The sequence below is a fragment of the Panicum virgatum genome, chromosome 4N (assembly GCF_016808335.1).
Source record: "Panicum virgatum strain AP13 chromosome 4N, P.virgatum_v5, whole genome shotgun sequence".
Taxonomy (NCBI): Eukaryota; Viridiplantae; Streptophyta; class Magnoliopsida; order Poales; family Poaceae; genus Panicum; species Panicum virgatum.
The window spans coordinates 42,854,755-42,875,730 of record NC_053148.1 but is presented as its reverse complement, the minus strand read 5'-3'; the positions used below and the strand labels follow the sequence as shown (position 1 = coordinate 42,875,730).

At 40.4% G+C, this 20,976-nt stretch overlaps 2 protein-coding genes across 3 annotated transcripts; both read right to left on the bottom strand.

The window, feature by feature from the left end:
- Nucleotides 1–590: 590 nt before the first annotated feature.
- Nucleotides 591–9,109, bottom strand: LOC120671291 (U3 small nucleolar RNA-associated protein 21 homolog). Of its 2 annotated transcripts, XM_039951588.1 has the most exons (19): nt 8,848–9,109; nt 8,452–8,479; nt 8,270–8,370; nt 7,745–7,948; nt 7,400–7,643; nt 6,391–6,566; nt 5,891–5,973; nt 5,734–5,806; nt 5,143–5,208; nt 5,013–5,055; nt 4,008–4,147; nt 3,655–3,867; nt 3,290–3,374; nt 2,911–3,205; nt 2,425–2,680; nt 2,060–2,276; nt 1,618–1,832; nt 1,352–1,507; nt 591–1,043 (listed from the first exon to the last, which is right to left on the bottom strand). In XM_039951588.1, exons 1-18 carry the CDS (start codon nt 8,974–8,976, stop codon nt 1,358–1,360), a joined length of 2,718 nt encoding a protein of 905 aa, XP_039807522.1. In that variant the 5' UTR covers nt 8,977–9,109; the 3' UTR covers nt 591–1,043; nt 1,352–1,357. The 2 variants fall into 2 exon arrangements, with proteins under 2 accessions (XP_039807522.1, XP_039807523.1); XM_039951589.1 differs by lacking the exon at nt 591–1,043 and having other exon boundaries at nt 1,157–1,507; nt 8,848–9,082.
- A 4,634-nt stretch (nt 9,110–13,743) lies between these two features.
- LOC120671288 (protein S-acyltransferase 24-like) lies at nt 13,744–20,675 on the bottom strand. Its single transcript, XM_039951584.1, has 13 exons — nt 20,159–20,675; nt 19,036–19,176; nt 18,652–18,764; nt 18,435–18,514; nt 18,171–18,334; nt 17,382–17,520; nt 17,203–17,302; nt 16,364–16,421; nt 16,125–16,202; nt 15,942–16,040; nt 15,524–15,602; nt 15,302–15,450; nt 13,744–14,796 (listed from the first exon to the last, which is right to left on the bottom strand). The coding sequence occupies exons 1-13, from the start codon at nt 20,444–20,446 to the stop codon at nt 14,368–14,370; spliced, it is 1,917 nt and encodes a 638-aa protein (XP_039807518.1). The 5' UTR covers nt 20,447–20,675; the 3' UTR covers nt 13,744–14,367.
- Nucleotides 20,676–20,976: the final 301 nt, after the last annotated feature.

Below are 20,976 nucleotides of genomic sequence, written 5' to 3'. Positions count from 1 at the left end.
TGCACGGGAGGGATGGGAGGCTGGATCGGACCGTCCTATTCCTAGGGACATGGGGTGTTAATTTGAGAGTCTATTTAAAATAAGAGTCTATTTAAGAGTTTTGTTGGAGTTCATTTTCTTTTTAGACTCTCAAAATTTAAATTTAGAGTAAGGACCCAAATGAGAGCATGGACTGGAGATACTCTTATGCTCTTAATGTTAAGCATTTTTCAGGACCGTATATTCTCATTTAATGCCTGTATGTAAAAGGGACCTTGCAAGTTGCGAATGCCCTAACTGTTGGAAGTTTTTTTTAGAAAAAAAACATCTTACACATCAGTTCTCAAAGCACTAAAAACTTTAAGGTTCAACAAAGCTACGCTTACACCTGGATCTCTCCTTTTGGTTCTCTCGCAAACGGGATCCGAGTATGCTCTTGAGATATTTCATTGATATACAAAATAACGTCACATATAGCTGAGTTTTTTTAAAAGATTATTAAAAGCTTCTACATAGGGCCTCCATTATATTTGCAAGTTTTGCTACCCTTCGGATGTTTTCACCTGACATGCAAGATAATATGAACACTAATGAACACTATTTGTGATGGCTAAAATGCAAATGAAACTCCCACATATGGGAATTACGCTCGAATAGCAACAGCGGTAACCCTTTAGATTTCTTGTAAAACAGTGTTGATACGCCAACTTGCTACAAGAGCACAGGAAACAACTATAAAACTACAAAATTGTTACACAATGATCTGGAGCAGTTTTGGTAGCCAACAGTTTCGTTATCAAGGACTCCTTGCAGCTTCACTGTTGTGACAAAGTGGTTAAGGAGAATGGTACAACAGCCACGGACACTGCTCAGTTTACATGCTCCAGGATCTCATATGGACAATTTAAATTACCACCCTTGAGACAATTTTGGGAGTCCTTTTCCTTTCATCTTAAAGACTCCATCCATATCATCACTCTGCCAGAGTGCCAGTGCCAGTTGCGCAACCGAGGCCAGGATTCCTTGCAATGGCTAAGGTATGCCTTGGTATGTAGAGATTGGACCTATTTGGGTGCAAGAGAATAGAAGGTTATCTATTGAAGACAGCTGCATGAAGAAGCGATCTTTTCACAACTATATATAAATAAACTAGAAGCTTTTCAAAAATAAAAAGAAACTAGACGACAACGATCTTGCTGAGTTAAGATCTGAAAATATTCTAGCTCCAAGCTGAGTTGAGCTCTAGAAATATTCTTGCTCCAAACTAAGTAATACAACATAGTAATGTTTTGTAAGAAAAGGGCAGGTCAAAGTTTAACCATCCAGTTAATGAAGCTAAACCATTTGACAAAGTGAATGGTGAGCAGCCCACCTGCCACTAAAACTGTGAATTGCTGAGGAATGTAACCATGCATCGTGCACCCTGAAACATCTTGTCGATCTTCTGCCAAACTAAGCTCTGGACCTCAAGGAGCTTCTTTACTTTGCTCTGAAGAGTTGAGTGTCGCCGTATTGTTTCACCATGTATCTGCTTCCAAGAAATATATATATTTCTAAGTACAAACTTGACAGGTTAAGATATGCACATGCCTCTGAAAATACTTTTGGACCAGCCTGAAGAATAAACATGTCACATACCTTCAAAAATAGCTTCAGAATAGCCTGGACAAACTCAAAGTTATTCCTGCACGAAAGCTCATGAATGAAATAATCCAACAGTGATGAAATAGACTGAAGCTCAGGTCTCTGCTCCAGATCTTCTGACACCTCATCATCTATTATCTGTAGTAGTCGTAGTTCCATGTCTAAAGATGCTGGCGACAGGCCTTTCATGTAGTCAGTAAAAGCCGAATCTGCAAACCAGATTCAAGGTCAGCTCTTACAACAATCCACCACATCACCAGAAGCAACACATAATGTATCACCGTAGAATATATGGCCTTTTCTCAGGTTGTATATGATGGTATTATAGACAGAAAAGAAACGCCAGTAAAGTATTTTGAACAATAAGAATGTATGACAGCAACATCTCAAATAAGGAGGTAAATTTACTTGAGCAAGAATACACATAAATACTCACAGTTCTTTGTTTCTCCACAAGTTTGTAAAAGATGACTGAATTGAGAGGAGAGTTCAGCCATCTTCTTGTGGTTTGTGTTCTCAGTGGTACTGCTGTCTGTTTCTTTACTGCTGGCAGGGGGCTCAAACAATATCTCCCCAGAAAGGGATGGAACAGAGGGTAAGAAGAAAGGTGCCTTCTCAGGTTTCTTAGGCGGCTCAATTGGTTTATTCCGAACCTAAAGACAAAAGATCAATGATGAGCCTTTTAATCTAGTTTTACAATACAAAACAGCCATACTAAAAAGTGAAGCAGTAATACAGGCCAGGCCACATAATCTGTCAGTAATGTTGAAACTTGATGCATAGAATGGAACAAGCTGTTACCTTTATAATATCAAGATTTGTCAAACTTTGCCATTGACTCCTTGGAAGCAAGGAAAGGGTGATCAGATTTGGTATTTGATGATCCAATATGACAAAAGGTTTAATATTTGACTGATTTGAGTCTCCTGAATCACGAGCTTGCTCTTCCTCAGATCTTTCTGCTGATGAAACAGCTGGCAAACATACATTCCGGACTTGTTTCCCACTTGCATAATTTTCAATATTTGTTGAGGTCGAGAACAAAGATTGATTAACCCTGGCAATATATAATAGAAGTAGAATATATGAGGACAAAATATGGAAGAACGCAGAATTTAAGACCGGTGCATATGTTGAAATGGGATGAACTGATAGTACTAATATCTAATTGCCTAAACCAGATTGCACCAGCTGGATTATGGTATCTTTTTTCCAAAGCATATAGATAAAAATAAACTGAGACTATACATAGCAGGGTGAGCAAAAGGAGATGCAACAGAATCCTACCAGAGGTAGACGCCATTTTGATCAACATGCGTGGTAGCCAACACATCCATGTTAGGAGACATAGACAGTGATGTTATAGATACATCAACATGCATTGCATCTATCTGTCTCGCTAAACTGATGTCCCAAATCCTAAGAGTCCCATCCATACTAGATGAGATGAGCCATTTTCCATCTTCACTGAAGCACAAATCAGTGATTCGGTCTGTATGTCCTTCAAATCTACGAACCATTTTCATGGCCACAGTATCAAACAATATTAGTACCATATCATCTACTACGGTTGCAAGAATACCTGCCATAAATAGAAAATAGTTATTATTTATCTGGAAAAACTCTACATGGTAATAACCAAATATGCTGAACAGATATACTATACCATTTGTCCGGTGGTATGCAATTTTAGTGACAGGTTTACCAACATCCAATCTGGATTTTAGCTTGCATGTTTTAAAATCCCACACCTGCAAGATAGACGATTCTATAGTTAAGCAATCATGGTGGAAATTTCACTCAAGACTTGTAAAGAGAAGTTCAAAAGTAAGGAAATTGACGAAAACAGTTGAAGCATACACAATTATCCTTGATTGGAGGACTATATGGAATAGTTTTATTGAATGAGACTAAAAGCAGTTAAGGAAAACTTTCAACCAGCCCATAGGACACGAAAGGACAGAGCACAAGGTGCTCCTTAAAGAAGATGCTGCTTACATACGCGCTACAGTACAACAGAGAAGGCAATACCTTAATATCACCATGGTATCCAGCACTAATCAGAGAGCCATTTGTAGCATCGCAAGCTAACCCAACAACTTCTCCATCATGTGCACACTGCCTTGCCATCGAAGTGTCGATGTAACTACCACGACTAATCCCTGATTGAAGGTTAAATTTTTCAATCCAACCACCTTCAGTGCCCAAGATAGTAAAATTACCACATGCACTTATCACACAGGCCTGCCGCAAAAGTAAAATGAAAATTACAGAAACAAATTGGGAAATACTTTTAGTAGTTGATCTTGAGTCTTAGAAGTCACACTGTCTACTCGACAATTAAAGTTTCATTGATGCAAACTAAAAAAATAAGCAAGCATTACCTTGATCGGTGTCTCAGTGCCTGACGATGGTGTTAGAATATGTTCACCAATAACAAAGTTCTGAAGACGCCATACATAAGCCTGTGGGGTATCCATGTGGCATGTAACAACATTACACCAGTCACGCGCACGTATCTCAGCTGAAAAGAGAGGGTTTCCTCATTTAAGTTGTATAGAAATATATATAAACAGAAGACAGATTATACAAAAATACATAAACAAAGACATGGCAATTTGTGAACAGGTCCAAGATGTACACTAATATCTCACACAAATTCTACAAATCCATTGAGGTGACAGCATGTGTGGTGGTGGCATTGGTTGTGGCAAGTGTGGTAGATAATCGCCACATTTAGAAAGTTTTGTTGCATGTAAAATAAGCATATTACCATATTCAAAATTGACATGTATTATTTTTCAGGATAGCATTTACAGTGTCATGAAAGCCTCAGCCATCATGTCTGCCCATTGCCCTGCTTTGATACATAAAAAACATGATAGCCAATACTGAAAGGCCCCAACTGGAAACCATCAGAGATCATGATTCCTTTGCCAAGTCATAAGACCTTAGCAGCACGATCACAACATTCCAATGGGTTTATTATAAGTAACTACAATATGGGATGATGAGGTTTGTTCAACGAAACAGGTAGCATAAGGCGCTTCCTAATTTACAGTTTCTCTAGTTGACTAGTAGTTCAGCTACTGCTCTCCTCATGTCCTTTTCTTAATTATCCAAATTTGGTAATAGATGCAAAGAATATCATATAATGTGATGAAGGTCCAGAAATTTTTTTAAATGAAATATGAGTCTATGATCAATACTAGCAATAGCAGGGTAAACTGGGCTGCTGGTATGTTATGTCTTAACACCAAAAAAATCATTACTCTTTCTCTTGATTTTGTATGCCCAAATACATCAAAAGCATTCCTAAGCAAAAACACATAATCCCATACAAGATTACTAAACACATTCAGAAATGCTGCAAGAAACCAAAACAGTACCACAGTCAAATGTAATAACGGGTTTTAGCTTGATCTCTTCCTCCTGCAGGGAAATTTTCAACACCCTGAATAAGGTAGGTAAAGATAAAAGAATTTGAATGCAATAAATGAAGAAAAACCAGATTTGCACCTTTACTCTAAGCCTCTTTGCTCTTTTTGTGACATGCCGCTGAGAAAGTTCTCTACTTTGTTGATCCTGTTAAGAGAGGATTAAACAACGAGAACATTAGTTTCTGTCTAGGACAAGTAGCAATGCAATGTAAGAAGAAAAACACGCAGGAATCTGTATAACCATCTAGTGACTAGAATTTTCATTCACTCAATAGAACGCACCAGAAAACAACATTCAGAGAAAATGCAACTTTCGCTCCATACTATCTTGTTCAACTATGTAGATTATGGTAAAATTATTGCCGACTGAACAACTTATACTTTTTAATTAACTTCATTTTATTTGATGATGAACGCCCAAAGATAAGAAAACATAAAACTTGGACCGATCAAAACACTAATCAGAAGCTTGTGAATCTACCGCAACAATAATAAGGCACCTGACTTAGCATGGTGGAATTTTATATGATTTTTATCAAGTGATACATTGAATTAAACGATAAAACAGTGCCTAGAATATGAAACAAAAGGAAAATTTTACTCCTGATTAGAAATCGCATCTGATATGTTCTTATAAAAAGTAGAGCAAACGTAAGATGCAATTGGTTACCTGGACAACTGAGAAAAGACGAAAGGCACGATCTTGACCGGCAGATAAGATGCATTTTCCATTGCCATAGAATCTAAAAATAAAAATAGGTTGACTCAGCAAAAGCGAAACTGATTGGAAGCAAAAGATGAAGCACAAATTGGAGGCCACTTGTCACCTTATGCATCTAGGTGGAGCACTGTGACCACTTCGAAACCGTAACAGACGAGCATCTCCATCATTATTATCGAATATCCACATCTGGTGCATATTAGATCAGGACTTGAAAGTTAAATGAGGTAATTAGCAATTTAGTAGCTAACTAAATTGGTAGCTAAGACAATTTTAGGTGATTGTGAAGGAACTTGTAAGTTTGTTTCTTGGCTATTTTGTTCACACTTCACAGCACTTATTAGAAACTATCAAGCTGGATCCTAGTTGCTAGAAGTAAGATACTTGCTGCCGCCACCCCAACAAAATAGATGACGCAGACCAACATTGAATTTAAATATTGCAAACATGCAGGAAAAATACTACTAGGTTTGAGGCATAATGATCTGTATTATTTCAGTGCACTGAAGCATTGGGAAGATTATACAAAAGTTAGCATTAAATTGGATTAGCATCATCAATAAGGTGCAGAGAAAGCTAGTTGAAAGCAGAAATAGTTACACTCACTTTAATTGAATTATCAGCAGCTGAGCTCATCAGAACAGGTTCATTGGCAAAGAAATGAAGTGAAACAATAGAGCCATCATGGGCCTCCCTAATCACTGAATGCAACCGTTTCTTCTCAAGATTCCATATGCTAATAACGCCAGAAGAACCTCCAGAGGCAAGAAGCGGTTGCCCATCTGAGGAAAAACAAATTTAGGAAAGAACACTAAGTTTGAGACACTAAAGTGGTAATATAGCAATAATGCAATTTTCATGTTACTGAAATGGTAGACCTAAGACATCCATAACCAAAAGAACAAGAAATAAGATTCTTGATGGCTGGGGCATGCATTGTTTGTTGCCAAAAATTGCCACACCACAGTATCGTCGTGCCACAGTATTTTAGCCAATTGTTTGGTTCACTGCCACATATTTGGTGCACCAAACCTTCGAGCACCCATCCCACATGTCATGGGCTGTTTCTTTTTTTTTTCTCGAACACGCAGGAGAGCTGCGTATCAATACATTAAGAAGAAAAAGGGTTTAGAAACCCAGGGTACAGCCAGGTTTTATTACGGAAAAAACCTGGACAAGAAAAACCATGCCTTACAAAAATCTTTGGCATGGCACACTTGCCTAAGCTTAGTCATGACACGCTTATACATGAACAAAACATGCTCAAAGTACCTAGGCAATTTATCAAAAAATGCAGATGTGTTTCCATACTAACTTAATGTTGGCTCCATAATTGTATTGTTATAAGCTTGTTCAAGCTTAGTACATCTCCAAACAATCACAAAATGGAAAAACCACATAGTCAATGATAGTAAGTATACTAGTTGAGCTGGACCTAAGGTATTAATGAACTGTGTGGCATCGGTGTCAACTAGTATTCGGTATAACAATAATGATTCACATTAAGGAACAGAAGTTTAGTCCTTGAACTAATAAGTACGGAACAATGATCCAGAAATGATTTTTGACTACATGCAGTAAGAAAGATTCTACTCAACAATATTTATCAAGTCACCTGTTCGAAATGACAGTGCAGTCACAGCACCACGAATCTGATGGTTGAAAGACATCAATTCTTCATCATATCGTATATTATGAACATGAACTGTCCCATCAGAGCATCCAACAGCAACTACATCTAAAGCAGGTGAGGAAACACAACAGCGAACTGGTGAGTCCCAACCCTTGAAATCATATAGTTTTTTCTTTGTGCTGATATTCCAAAGCTGCAAGGAGCTTTCTTCGCTACCAACAATTACCTGATGTAGAAACAGAATTGTTAACAGAATACAGACATAGTGCACATGAGGTTTGGAATGCAAACTATTTCTGAAGCAAAATTTCATATAGCTTCAAGAACCTTATTTAGATAAGTATCAGGATGCATGATACAGGATGGGGTAAACTTGTCTCCCAATGATATGCTTCCAACTGGCTCACTGTTTGGTTCTGCTCCTTTGAAGGCCCAAATGAATATATTACCTTTAACATCTGCACTAAGAACATATTCTCCAAACAGGTATAGCATGTTGACCTTTTCTTCATGTCTACTCCAAGTAACCACCTGATAGAAAGTGATTGTGAGAGAGCATAAATAAGTAAGGTTTGTCCAAGTAGCAGTTTATGGACATAACTGGTGATGTACGCATTTTTTTTCTAACTCCACATTTTTTTTCTGACCCGAGGCTCCCCCCATTTCCATTAACGAGAACGGAAATACAATTCTAACTCCAAATGATATTAGTATGTCTTGACTACTTTGTAAACACAAAAGATGCACAAGGCTTCCAGTAAAGAAGTATCAGTTTGCACAGCCTCAGAGAGCAATATAACTAATGGCAGACATATAACACAAATTCAAGTGGTAGCACAACAGTTTCCTTACCTCATCAGTCCTCTTAAAAACTGCAATATCACTTCCATATGCAGCAAAGGTATAATCCTTGTAGGATGCTAGAGCACGGATCTTCTTGGGAAGTTGGGGTCCTTTAATACATAAAGAATTCATAAACCACAAGAAAAATAGTAACACTACAAAAAATAATGGACGTGAAAGAACAGGTTTACCAGCTAGAACCAAATTCAGCTTAGCACACTGCAGAACATGAGCAAAAATTAGATGAGTCTGGCAAGCTCCTAGAGTGAAATTTAGTTGCAAATGAGGCATAAATACGAGGAACAGATGCAGGGTAAGGCTCAAATGAACAATCACGCAGCTCGGTTGACTAAATTTACCCCCTAGGAGCAATCAGTAGCTAAACTTTGAACTTCACAGAAGCTCCAAACATTTAGTGATTTTCCTACTATTCGTGATCCTGAATTGGGCTTGGGCAGAGCAATAGGCTCCTTCAAGCTCCCGAAACAAGCTACTCCAATCCACGGAACCTCGACGCACGAGTCCTGATCCAAAATTTCCCAACCGCTGAAGAGACGGGGGGGCGTGCTGGTAGGGTGGCGGCTTACGTTGTAGACGTGGAAGGCCTTGCCGACGCTGACGGTGACGAATGTCTCGCTGCCGAGGCGCTGGACGGAGAAGGGCACGCCGCCCGCCGTGATGTACCCGATCGCCCGGAACGGCTCGAAGATCCCCATCCTCTCTACCTCTCCCCCTCCGGCAGCTTTTCTAGGGTTTGGCTTCGCAGGAGACGAGGGGGGCGCGCCGGCGGCGAGGGTTTTAGAGTGGGTTTGGGAAGGCGAAAGCGAAAGCGAAGGCAAAGCGGCGGCGGGAGGCGGGGGGGGCGGGGGTTAGCGAGTAGGTCAGTTTGGTCGGGTGAGTAATGGGTTGGCCGTGTGAGATGGGCCGGGTTGCCGGTTGCGGGCTCGGGGGGCTGTTGCGCCGGAGGCCTGGGCTCTGGGTGTGCTGGGCCCAGCCCGAATCATTGTCCTTTCCCTTTTCTTTTATCGTTATTAATACTGGTCTTTTCTCTTACAAATTTCCTATTCCTTTCTACGAGTGTATTTGTGTATATTCTATCTGGGATTACTAGTGGATGTGCACGTGCCACATACACCTGTTTGAAAAATAATTATATTTATAAATAATTATCATACAATAGTTATCTTATTATATACTATATAAAAGTTGAAACAATTGAAATCCTTTCTCATCAAGATTAGGCCCACCGCATTCCTCACGGAGGTCCCACTTGTCAGCCCAAAGATTTGACGAAAGAGGGTGTAGACTCACAAAATTGATAGAAAAAAAATATTTCTATCAAAATCCTAATACTTTTTACACCAAACACTTTTACCTATCCACCTTTGTACCCACTTGTTACTTTCCATTGTATAGAGATGATGCAACCATAATTTTTGATAAGACATCCTAAAATCTCTCCTTTTATTTCCTTATTGTTGTGAACTAATTAACCCTCTTTTGTTTATCTTTCTTTTTGTGTTATGCGTTGGTTGATTGAGTGCCAAACCTTCCATTTGTATTGTGCGCTGGTTGATCGAGGGCTTTTGTGCTCCATCAGGTGCGCCGCTCCCACGCTTGACCGAGATTGGCTCGCTGGCAGCCGTCACACTATCGCCGGGCCGCCTTCGCGAGCGCTCACTACAACATGCTGACATCGCGATGGCCGACTGCCCCAGGCAAGTGCCGACCTTCATCTTTGATCTTGGATTCATTAAATCAGCGGTGAGGATGCCACCCCCTCCCCCGTTGCACTTTGTCCATGGTGCATGTTTTCTCCATGGCTTTGTCTAGCGATGTTTGTTTTTTTATTTTGCTAACTGCCGTCGAGATCGCTGACCTCCATCTTTGTTCTTTGTTTCATTAAATCAGGGCCCTGTCAGGATCTACCTGTGTTTCCCATCAGATCTTGACCCCCAAGTTGCATGTTGTATCAAGGTATTTATTTTCTCCATGGCATAGGACATCAAGCAACATCAAGCGTCTAGGGACTTTATTTAACAATGTTTGTTTTTTAATTTGCTTGTATGCGTCAGGCGATGAATTCTTAGAGCACATATTGGTAAGCTTCTTAGCACCAATCCCCAGAGTATAATTTTTTTTGTGAAATTAGACGTGTAATTATATGTGCCCAAGCTGTTATCCATCATTCGTGGAGAAGTTCACTGCAGATGTGATGCCTATAAACTTAAGGGTGGTAGTGAATCAGAATGTCATGACCAGCCGGGGTCCAGAAACAGCAATTGAGTTTACTCTCGCTTTGGTGGAGCGTCTATATGGCAAAAAGAAGATGGAGGAGGTTGATGGGCCTTTGGTAAGCTGTAAGTCATAAAATTCCTCTGTTTCTTTTTATTGTGTTATTCCATCACGCAACAAATGATATTTTTTAGTAGTAGTTTGATGCAATCCAATCACTTTTAAACCATTTGACTTTAAACACGTGCATGTGGCACATACATATTCACTAGTTATACTATAAAAGTTGAAACATTTAAAATCTTTTCTCACCAAGATTAGGCCCACCGTACCCTCACAGCGGACCCACTTATCAGGTCTAGAGGTTTGACGAAAGAGGGTGGAAACCTATTTTTTGATTGAAGAAAAATATTTCTGCCCAAAAATTAAAACTTTTTACACCAAACCTTTTTCATACCCACCCACCACACCCACCCATTACTTTTCTTGGCACAACACACCAGACGATCACGGACGCGTGTTTTTTTTTCAAGCCGCGTTTTATTTAGCAAGAATTGGATCCATGATTTCCTTCGACAATCAACCCTAATCATGCGCTGATTTCCTTTCCTTCGTCAACACGTGATTTTCTTCGACAATCAACACTAATCATGTGCTAATTTCCTTTCCTTCGGCAATGCATGTCTTTTTGGCAAGCCGCGTTTTTTTACAAGAATTAGATACCATGATTTTCTTCGACAATCAACCATAATCATGCGCTGGTTTCTTTTCCTTCGGCAATACGTGATTTTATTCGACAATCAACACTAATCATGCGCTAATTTCTTTTCCTTCATCAACATGTATTTTTTTGGCAAGAATTGGATCCCATGATTTCCTTCGACAATCAACCCTAATCATGCACTGATTTCCTTTCCTTCGGCAACGCTTGATTTCCTTTGACAATCAACACTAACCATGCGCTGATTTCTTTCCTTCGACAAAACGTGTTTTTTGGCAAGCTGTATTTTTTTTGCAAGAATTGGATCCCATGATTTCCTTCGACAATCAACTCTATTCATAGACTGATTTCCTTACCTGCGGCCGGCCATTTTTTGGAATGGTTTGGCTGGCCATTCTTCCGGTAAGGGACTGCCGTTTATAAATAGGACAAATAGGATTAGGTGCATGGAAAGCAAAATCATCTGATGAAGTAAAAATCCCCTCCTCGAGTTCACCATAAATAAAGAGGAAATTTGAAATTTATGGGAAGGTTTGGCCGGCCATGTAAAGGTAGGTGTTGAGAGCCGATTGTTTTTTTCTTTTGGAATGGCTTTGCCGGCAATGCTGGCGTTAGGGGACCTTCCATTTATACAGCTAGCTCCCTGTATATATATGTGCATTCAACGACACATGTTACATAGAAGTGCATCCATCCCAACTAAAAAATTTCTTGGTTAGTAGTTGGAGTTCCAGGATCAAGAAGACGTCAAGAAGAAGATGATTTCGAGCGCCTTTTTCATGACCATGGTCGATGCCCTTGAGTTGACACATGGTTGACATGTAGATCTGATCGCAGTTGTTGCTTCTGTCAGTCCTGTGTCCCAGAGGTCTTCAGTTGACCCCTTCTTCACTAGGGAGATATGTCTCATGGATTCCAGGTTTGAAGGTTTGAAGGGATCTAGGGAGAAGGTCAACTAAAGTCCTCTGGGACACAAGACCGGCAGAAGGAACAACTGCGATCACATCTACATGTGAACCATGTATCAACTCAAGGGCATCAACCATGGTCATGAAAAGGGTGCTGGAAATCATCTTCTTCTTGACGTCTTCTTGATCCTGGAATTCCAACTACTACTACCAAGAATTTTTTGAGTTGGGATGGACGCACTTCTATGTAACATGTGTAGTTGACTACACATATATATACAGGGAGCTAGCTGTATAAATGGCAGGTCCCCTAACGCCAGCATTGCCGGCAAAACCATTCCAAAAGAAAAAAAAAATTGGCCCAACACCTACCTTACATGGCTGGCCAAACCTTCCCATAAATTTCAAATTTCCTTTTTATTTATGGTGAACACGATGAGGGGATTTTGCTTTCCATGCACCTAATTCTATTTATAAATGGCAGTCCCCTACCGGAATAAGGCCGGCCGCATGTAAGGAAATCAGCGTATGATTAGGGTTGATTGTCGAAGGAAATCATTGGATCCAATTCTTGCCCAAAAAAATGTGGCTTGCCAAAAAAACACGTGTTGCCGAAGGAAAGGAAATCATCGCATGATTAGTGTGGATTGTCGAAGGAAATCATGCGTTGCCTAAGGAAAGGAAATCAGCGCATGATAAGGGTTGATTGTCGAAGGAAATCATGGGATCCAATTCTTGCCCAAAAAAAACGCAGCTTGCCATAAAACACACGTTGCCGAAGGAAAGGAAATCAGCACATGATTAGTGTTGATTGTCGAAGGAAACGCGTTGAAATCAGCGCATGATTATGGTTGATTGTCGAAGGAAATTATGAGATCTAATTCTTGCCAAAAAAAACGCCAAAACAACACGCGTTGCCAAAGGAAAGGAAATCAGCGCATGATTAGTGTTGATTGTCGAAGGAAATCACGCGTTGCCGAAGGAAAGGAAATCAACACATGATTAGGGTTGATTGTCGAAGGAAATCATGAGATCCAATTCTTGGAAAAAAAGTGCGGCTTGCAAAAAAAACACATGTTCGTGATCGTCTGGTGTATTGTGCCAAGAAAAGTAATGGATGGGTATGAAAAAGGTTTGGTGCAAAAAGTTTTAACTTTTTGATAGAAATATTTTCCTTCCATCAAAAAATGGGTCCCCACCCCCTTTCGTCAAACTTCTGTACCTGACAAGTGGATCTGCTGTAAGGGGTACGGTGGGCTTAATCTCGGGCCTAATCTTATAGTGAGAAATGATTTCAAATATTTCAACTTTTATAGTATAGATAGACTTAGTGGATGTTTTAGAATAACCGATGGATGGCACCGATGAGCTAGTTTGCCGTCAATTATGAGCTAGTAGCAAGGGTATTTTCTGATCCTGAATCTAAATGGTATTCGTGCCTAAGCCATATAGTTTTTGCCTACTCTTTTAATTCTCAGTTCGTGTTAACTAATTCTACTTTTAACTGTTTATTAGGTCATCATAGTTAAAAGTTACAGCAACAATAATGAAGGCGACTTTTGTATACCAAGCAAGTTGAAGTAGACAAGAGATAACAAGTAGTTTAACAACCCAAAAAGAGACAAGAAGATGCAGTCACGACACTTTCATTTCGTAACACGTTTCGTAGCAATAACCTCCTAAACCCCAAAACACCCACAACCGTGCTCCACCAGTACAGTGAATAACCAGACCAACTGGACGGGAAAAAAAAGCAAAATCTTGGCTCATAACAATAATCTGACCAGAAAATGAATGAAATAGGAAAACAGCTCTGCTACAGTGAGCTTACTAATCAATTTACAATTTTCTTGATTTACAGTTACATTTTCTAAACTCGTATCATGCTTAACAATGGGGGAGCCACCGAACCTGATGTATACAACAACTGTGAAGACATTTCGTGCTGCTGCATCCAAATAACTGATATCTTTTCTGCACCTCTCAGCTGACATTTTCAAACTGCAGATCAGCTGATATTCACGAGCAAGTCGCTACCTTCATCTCCTTTGTATTCACCGCAAAATTACAGCACTATATATATGAGTACTTAACCTAATGCCCCAACAATGTTAACAATGCCTAGCCAATACTTGCATGCTAAATCATGCAAGAGCAGGTAGACCAAAGATGGAGTCTGAGCAGCGAACACGTACAATCTACAGTGAAACAAACACATGATCTCCAAGTTTCCAACTTATGGATCACAATGGGATAAGAGACCGAACATACTGCCGGGATGCACTGTTTCGCCCAAGGCCCAATCCTAGGCCCAACGGCGTCCTATCAGCCCTCTTACTGTGGTCACAACACTGAGACGAACCCACTTGGCTATGAGGTTTTGAGTTTGCTTGTGAATCACTGCGACTATGGTCAGTGCCATTACCATGATGTAAAGGGTTGTCACCATTCTGTGAGACTGCACTTGTCATCTGTATCATTCCCATTTCCTCATCAGTGTGCGATGTCTGTTCTAGCCGTTCGATGTCCTCATTGTATCCATTTAACAAGAAATCAGAGCAGTTTTTGCGGATCCCATGATCATATGGGTTTCTGAATCTGCCACCTGGGCCTCTAAGATAGGCGTATCTCACGGAATTCGCCATCTCGTTTGTTGTAATGTTCCTTGCTATCTGCAAATGAGATGGAAGCAAGGCATGAACACAGTACAAACAGTGGAGGCAGGCTATGCTGGATTGATGGAAAGGTTAGCTATAGGATGAAAGGCAGTAAGGCACCATCCTACGCTGAAACCTCACATAAAGCTAAAAGGACTCTTGACCTTCATAACAAGTCCAAAAAACACGGCAGTTTCATTCTTAATATTTTAGAGTTCAGAGCCACTATCAGTATTAATGTTAGTATCTACTGTCTATCAGAAGCCGTGCACTTATGAATCATGAACAAGCTCAAAATAGCATATCGAGCCAACAATCCAACAAGGCTTCGAAGCTTTCAATGGTGAACACAAATGGAAGCAGCAACAATTTTCTTTTTCCAAGTTCATGAAGTTTAATTAAAGTTGTTTCAGTTAATGATCAAACAATATTTACAATTGTACAAGAATATAAAAGCACTGCACAAAAATAACCAGCATTACTGGGTAAAGCAAATGAAGTAAAAAAAAAGTCAACATACCTGCGACGCTTGAACAACCGTTAGAACTGCAACGCCAAAGAAAAGGAAAAAAATCATTGCAAGAAACGAAACCACTCCAGTATGCTGAAACGCATAATAATGAATCCAATCACCAAAAGATGATGGAGAATCTGGATCGCCTACAATTCCTGCAACAAAAACAGCAATGAAGCACCAAGAACTTCCAACGTAAATTGAAGGATAAAGGACTCAAGACATTACTCATAATGGCAGCAGAACCAGTAATGATCATTGCAAAAACTTCTAAAGTGAGGAACATGAAGAATTCCCATTTGTTCTTCTGCAGTTACAGTTTACAATAGATTAGTGCAGTTACAGTTTACAATAGATTAGACCAAAGGACAAACCAAATTCAAGAAACGATGAATTTAATGAAAGGATGGACGCGAAACAGAAAACAGGGACCATAATGCTTTTTTCTAATCTTCTTAGAGAGTGAGTACTATAATCTTTTGTCTGAAATTTTATCAGATTTCAAGTTTTATTGTTGATAATAAATTGAATTCAACTTGTCAGGATTTGCTGCTTGAGTGTCTTAACTCAAAAAGAAATAGAGAAGGCAGCTACATTAAATCACAACTATTGAACCATGCAAGTACACAATTATAAAAGGAACTACCTTTCCGATGCAATTTGATACCCAGGGGCAATGATGGTCAAACTGCTCCACACAACGATCACATGTAGAGCAATGTTTTGAACGAACAGGTCTCACTATCTGTAATGAAGTCAGGAAATCGGATTCATGAGACTATCAATCAAGGAAAGGGACAATTGAATCGCTCAATTGAGTTCTACTTACTTTGCAGGTTATACAAAGCTGTGACCAGTTGCCAGAAAGAAGTGCAGGATTTTCTAACTCCATCTTCAGCAACGGTTCCTGAAGGAACAAATGCTCATGATTCAGACATCAAAATTTGGGATTATGTTATTGACTTTTGAAGTCTGGAAATGCATCAAGCTGAAAGAACCAAAGTTCAATCAGAAGATAAAAGCTATGCGCAGGAAACTACATTAATGCTGCTGATATTTCAAACTTACATCATCCCTTTGATTTTGTGAGCCCCTTGTATTTATGTTGATGTAGCCAGGATCTTTCCTGCATAAAGCAAAAGTCAATGTCATGATTGCGTTAAGCGATTATCTAGATTTTGACGTGATATGAAAGTAGTAGGATAATTATATGGAAAAAATCAACAGATACTTATATTAAATAAAGGATATAGTGATTTAAACAATTTGGTGTCTGCCTGAACATGCAAGAGTTAATCAAACAGTCAGCCAACGAGGGGGGGGGGGTAATTTAAGTGGGGGCAAAAGCGTTTATGCCCCTAGTTTGCTGCGAAATGGTGATTTTACCCTAATTTTTTTAACTTTGTGATTTTATCCCTACGATTTCAAAATGAAGAGACTTTACCCCTGGTCTGTTAAGTCCATGTAACGGTGTTAATTTTTGGACAAATGGACAACTTTGCCCATGCATTTCTACCCCCTGTTTATTATGATAATTGTGCTTTTACCCCTGCTTTGGATCAGCAAGTGGACAAATTGTGCTTTTTCTTCCATTTAATTCCAGCGAAGCAAACAGTGTTACATAGTAGGGGCAAATGACTGCTTCATTTCAAAATAATAAGGGCAAAATCACAAATTTTAAAAAGAAGGGGTAAAATCACAATTGAGCTTCGAAGTAGGGGTAGAAACACTTTTTCCCAATTTAATTTATCACACTCAACAAAAAAGAGTTTTAACACTTACGCCACAAAAAAGTTTCATAGACCCAAAATATTATCAAGAAGTAATTAGTAACTGGCGATCAATGCCCTCAGGTGAGGTTTGAACTTTTCATAACTATCACCAAAATGCAATTTTTTTAGAAATACCTGCTACATTTATAGAACATGACCAACCCAGCAGTTGCAAGAAAAACTCCTGACCATCCGAACATCCCAAATGGTGCTGTCATATTCGTGGCATATTGTCCTGAAAAGAAGGAAACATAGGCAATACCATATTACAGAAGATCAAGTGAGCGGAAAATAAAAAATGCTAATTAATTTACCTGATATAACGGAGTGTATGTACGTAATAAGCATGGCGATAATGATGCACCAAAGAAGTGGAGCAAGCCCTAATTTTGAAAATTTCCCAAATTTGGTATTTGCACCACATCCTCTGTCATATACCCTTCTAGCATTGTCCTGAAATAGAGCAACAAGATCAAGTCATTTGCTTGTTCCAACAGTGACCAACACCAAGAACACATAAAATTTGACAGCTAGAATCTCCCTGCTAAAAATATAAGCAATACAAGTCATTTCAGCTCAAGGTTAGTATGACCACTCTTTTCCAGCTTAAGTGGTAAATAGAAGGTATCCATGTACAAGAGCAATCACAAGCTACTAACTGATCATTTAAAGTTCACATGGAATCTGCGTAATATATTGGATAGAATTTAAAAATTGCAAAGGTGCTAGGTCAAACTGAACGTAGCCATCCAGCTGCTACTTCAAATTCAGAGGAAAATTTCATGTGCCACAATCAAAACTTAAAAATCAAACATTCGTTACAACAATCATTAGAGCTAGTAGCCTAGTGTTACATCACCATTTTATTTTATTACTTTCTTTCTCTTTTGGTTCATGTGGCCCTTGTCAGGTTCCATCTAAAGCCCACCCTAAAAATGTTTCGCTATGGTTCTAACATGTCTGCATATAAAACTACTAAGAAACTTGCTACCATAATCCCTATCAGATGATACTGCTAGGACACTGGGACTCCAACTCTTAAGGTGCTGCACAAACAGGACTTCATGTAGATTACGGAATAAAAAGGTCATGGTTTTACTCACAAGGAAAAATGCAACTTGCCGGTTATTCTTATCAGCAGCAAGCTGTGCTGGAGTTAAACCAGTTTTGTCTTTCACCATCAAGTCATCCTTTTTGCCAACCTGAACTAGCACAGTGCAGGCCTCAAGATTCCCTCGAATTGCAGCCCAATGTAAAGGAGTACAACCTAAGGGTAGCATTTGCAGTTACACCAATCGATGTAAGGTGACACAATTGCCAAAGGGAGGAATATAAATAATATGGGTATAAAATAAATTGACACATGCCTTCTTTGTCTTGCCGTCCCCTATATGCATCCAAAAATAAAAGAAGCCGTATTGAGTCTGCAAATCCCTTATAAGCAGCCCTAGAAGGGTATATGCAAAGAGAAAAGAGAAACAAATAAGCATACAAATGTTAAAATTGAACAGGGTGATATGTTACAAAGTGCACATGAAGAAACTACAAGTGGGCCACTGAGAAGCATATAATACAAGTACAAACCAGTGTAAAGGGCTTCTTCCATCATTATCAGGGACATCTGGATCAGCATTCCATTTCGCAACAATATGATAAATGAATGCAGTCTGACCATACTGTGCTGCAACATGTGTGGCCTGAACACAGAAGTATATTGACTTAAAGAGTTATGACAAATTCACTGCATACATCAACTTCATTGTTTTTTTTTCTAAGACAGAACAATCATTTTTTTCCAACACAGAACAATCATATGATCAAATTGTTTTTAGTCTAGTATTAACCTCCAAAAAAAACATTCTGGTACACATCCAAAAATACAAAGTTGGCTACTGGTTGTGAGCTAACAATAGGTAGCTAAAAGTGTGAACACAGGCACAACAAGACAACAGGGAAGAGAATACATACCTGATACCCGTATAAATCAGCAGCATCCACCTTGGCTCCTTCTTTCAAAAGTAGTTCAGCAACTTGAATATGACCACGCACAGCACTCCAGTGAAGTGCTGTTTGTCCAGTGTGATCCACAGCATTAATATCTGCTCCATGCTGTCCATATATAAGCACAAAACCATCACCAAAGGGAACCAAGGAAATTCACAGAGGATAGTCAATAAGAACAGAGGAGGATGTCAATATGATATCTTTTTCAGCCAAAAACACCTGATCAGAATAACAAACCGATATCTACTATGGCATCAAGATACAAAATACTCTGCATCATCACAATAGGGGTATTGCATGAGATCGTGCATTCATGCACATAAAAGGCATAACATGAGTTATGAGTAGTAATCATCTTGGTGTAGACTCCATCCAAAGCATACCATATATGCATCTGCTTAAATTGAAAAGCTTGAAGGCATAAATAGAAATAGCTAGTTGACACCGCAAAAGACATCAACATTCTTCCTGTTGCAACTGTCAGAAAGTATATTAGCTCCACAAGCAATAAGTGGAATAGTGGATGCAGCTAATCAACCCAGATATGCATCCATGAGGAAGAAATCATGCATAGTGAGATATTGCTGAATGCTGATACCATTTTACCGTTAAAACCTGCCATTACTGACGGCATTCATCTGATTACAGCCTAACACCATGAAAAACCTCCAGCCAGAACATCTCAAGTTAACACAAACCAACGAAGCCTCAGATGAAAAGCACATTGATTTCCAGATGTACCAACAACCTACAACCCCTCCACATAGGCCAACTCCAAAATTCCAAAATTCACCACCACGAGTCCACGACAAAGCATTCAGCTCGCAGCTGCACACTTGTTCACAAACAAGGAGGCCTCGGCCATAGAAATTGACAGGAATGGTGACCGCCCGAAGATGCATAGCTCCATCACGCAATCACATAGGCAGCCCACGGTTTTGGTACACAAAATTCCAGCTCAGAGAGCGCATTGCATCGCAACGCAGCCTACCAGAACCTACCCGAAATTCCCCAATAGCAACACGGAAGGAACGACTATAATAGCCCAATTACGAGGCGTCGGGGAGGGCGGGGGGCAGAGGGCAACCTCGAGGATGTACTGCGCGGCGGCGACGCGGTTGTTGAGCGCGGCCCACTGGAGCGCGTGGTACCCCCCGCCGTCGGGCTCGCGGACGGGCCGGCCCTCCCCCTCCACCAGCCGCTGCAGCTTCTCCAGATCGCCGTAGGCCGCCGCGGTGTACACGTCGTTCTTCAGCGACTCGTCCTCGGGGGCCGCCGCCCCCACGCCATCCTCGGCGGGAGGGGCCGTGGACGCCGCCGCGACGAGGGGGGTGGAGGTGGTGGTGTCCTCGAGCACCTCGATCTCCGACGCCATGGGGCGGGCGGGATCGGGGCGGGCGGGGTCAGCGAAGGCGGCGAGCGGGTAGGGCCGGAGGGGAAGGGAGGGGGGTGGAGAACGGGGAGGAGTGTTTGACTGGGCGCTGGGCGTTCGTTGATTGCGTCGCGTCGCGTTTGTCCCACCCAGGTGATGAGGTGAGGTGACTCGCGAGGAGCGTGGCCGGAGGCGGAGGCGGAGGCGGAGAACGAGAGGGAAAGGTTGGGGGCGGGGCCAATGGGGATGTCGGGTTTTGCGTGTCAGGGCCTCGGTTCTTCTCGTTTCAAAGTTTGGGCCTGTCAGGTTGGAGGATTTGGATGTGGATCCTTGCGAAATCTCAGAATTCTGGTAGGTATGATCCTTCCGATCCAAATCGTTCTTTGAACGAACTCTCGACTCGACGAGTGCTTCTCTTCGTATATCTGAAAAATATATAAAGTTATGTTCCTGAAAGGTTATAATCCGAAAAAAAAGAAAAAAATATAACACGCAGAACTCAATAGAACTCAAATAATTTGGGCTAGTTGGAT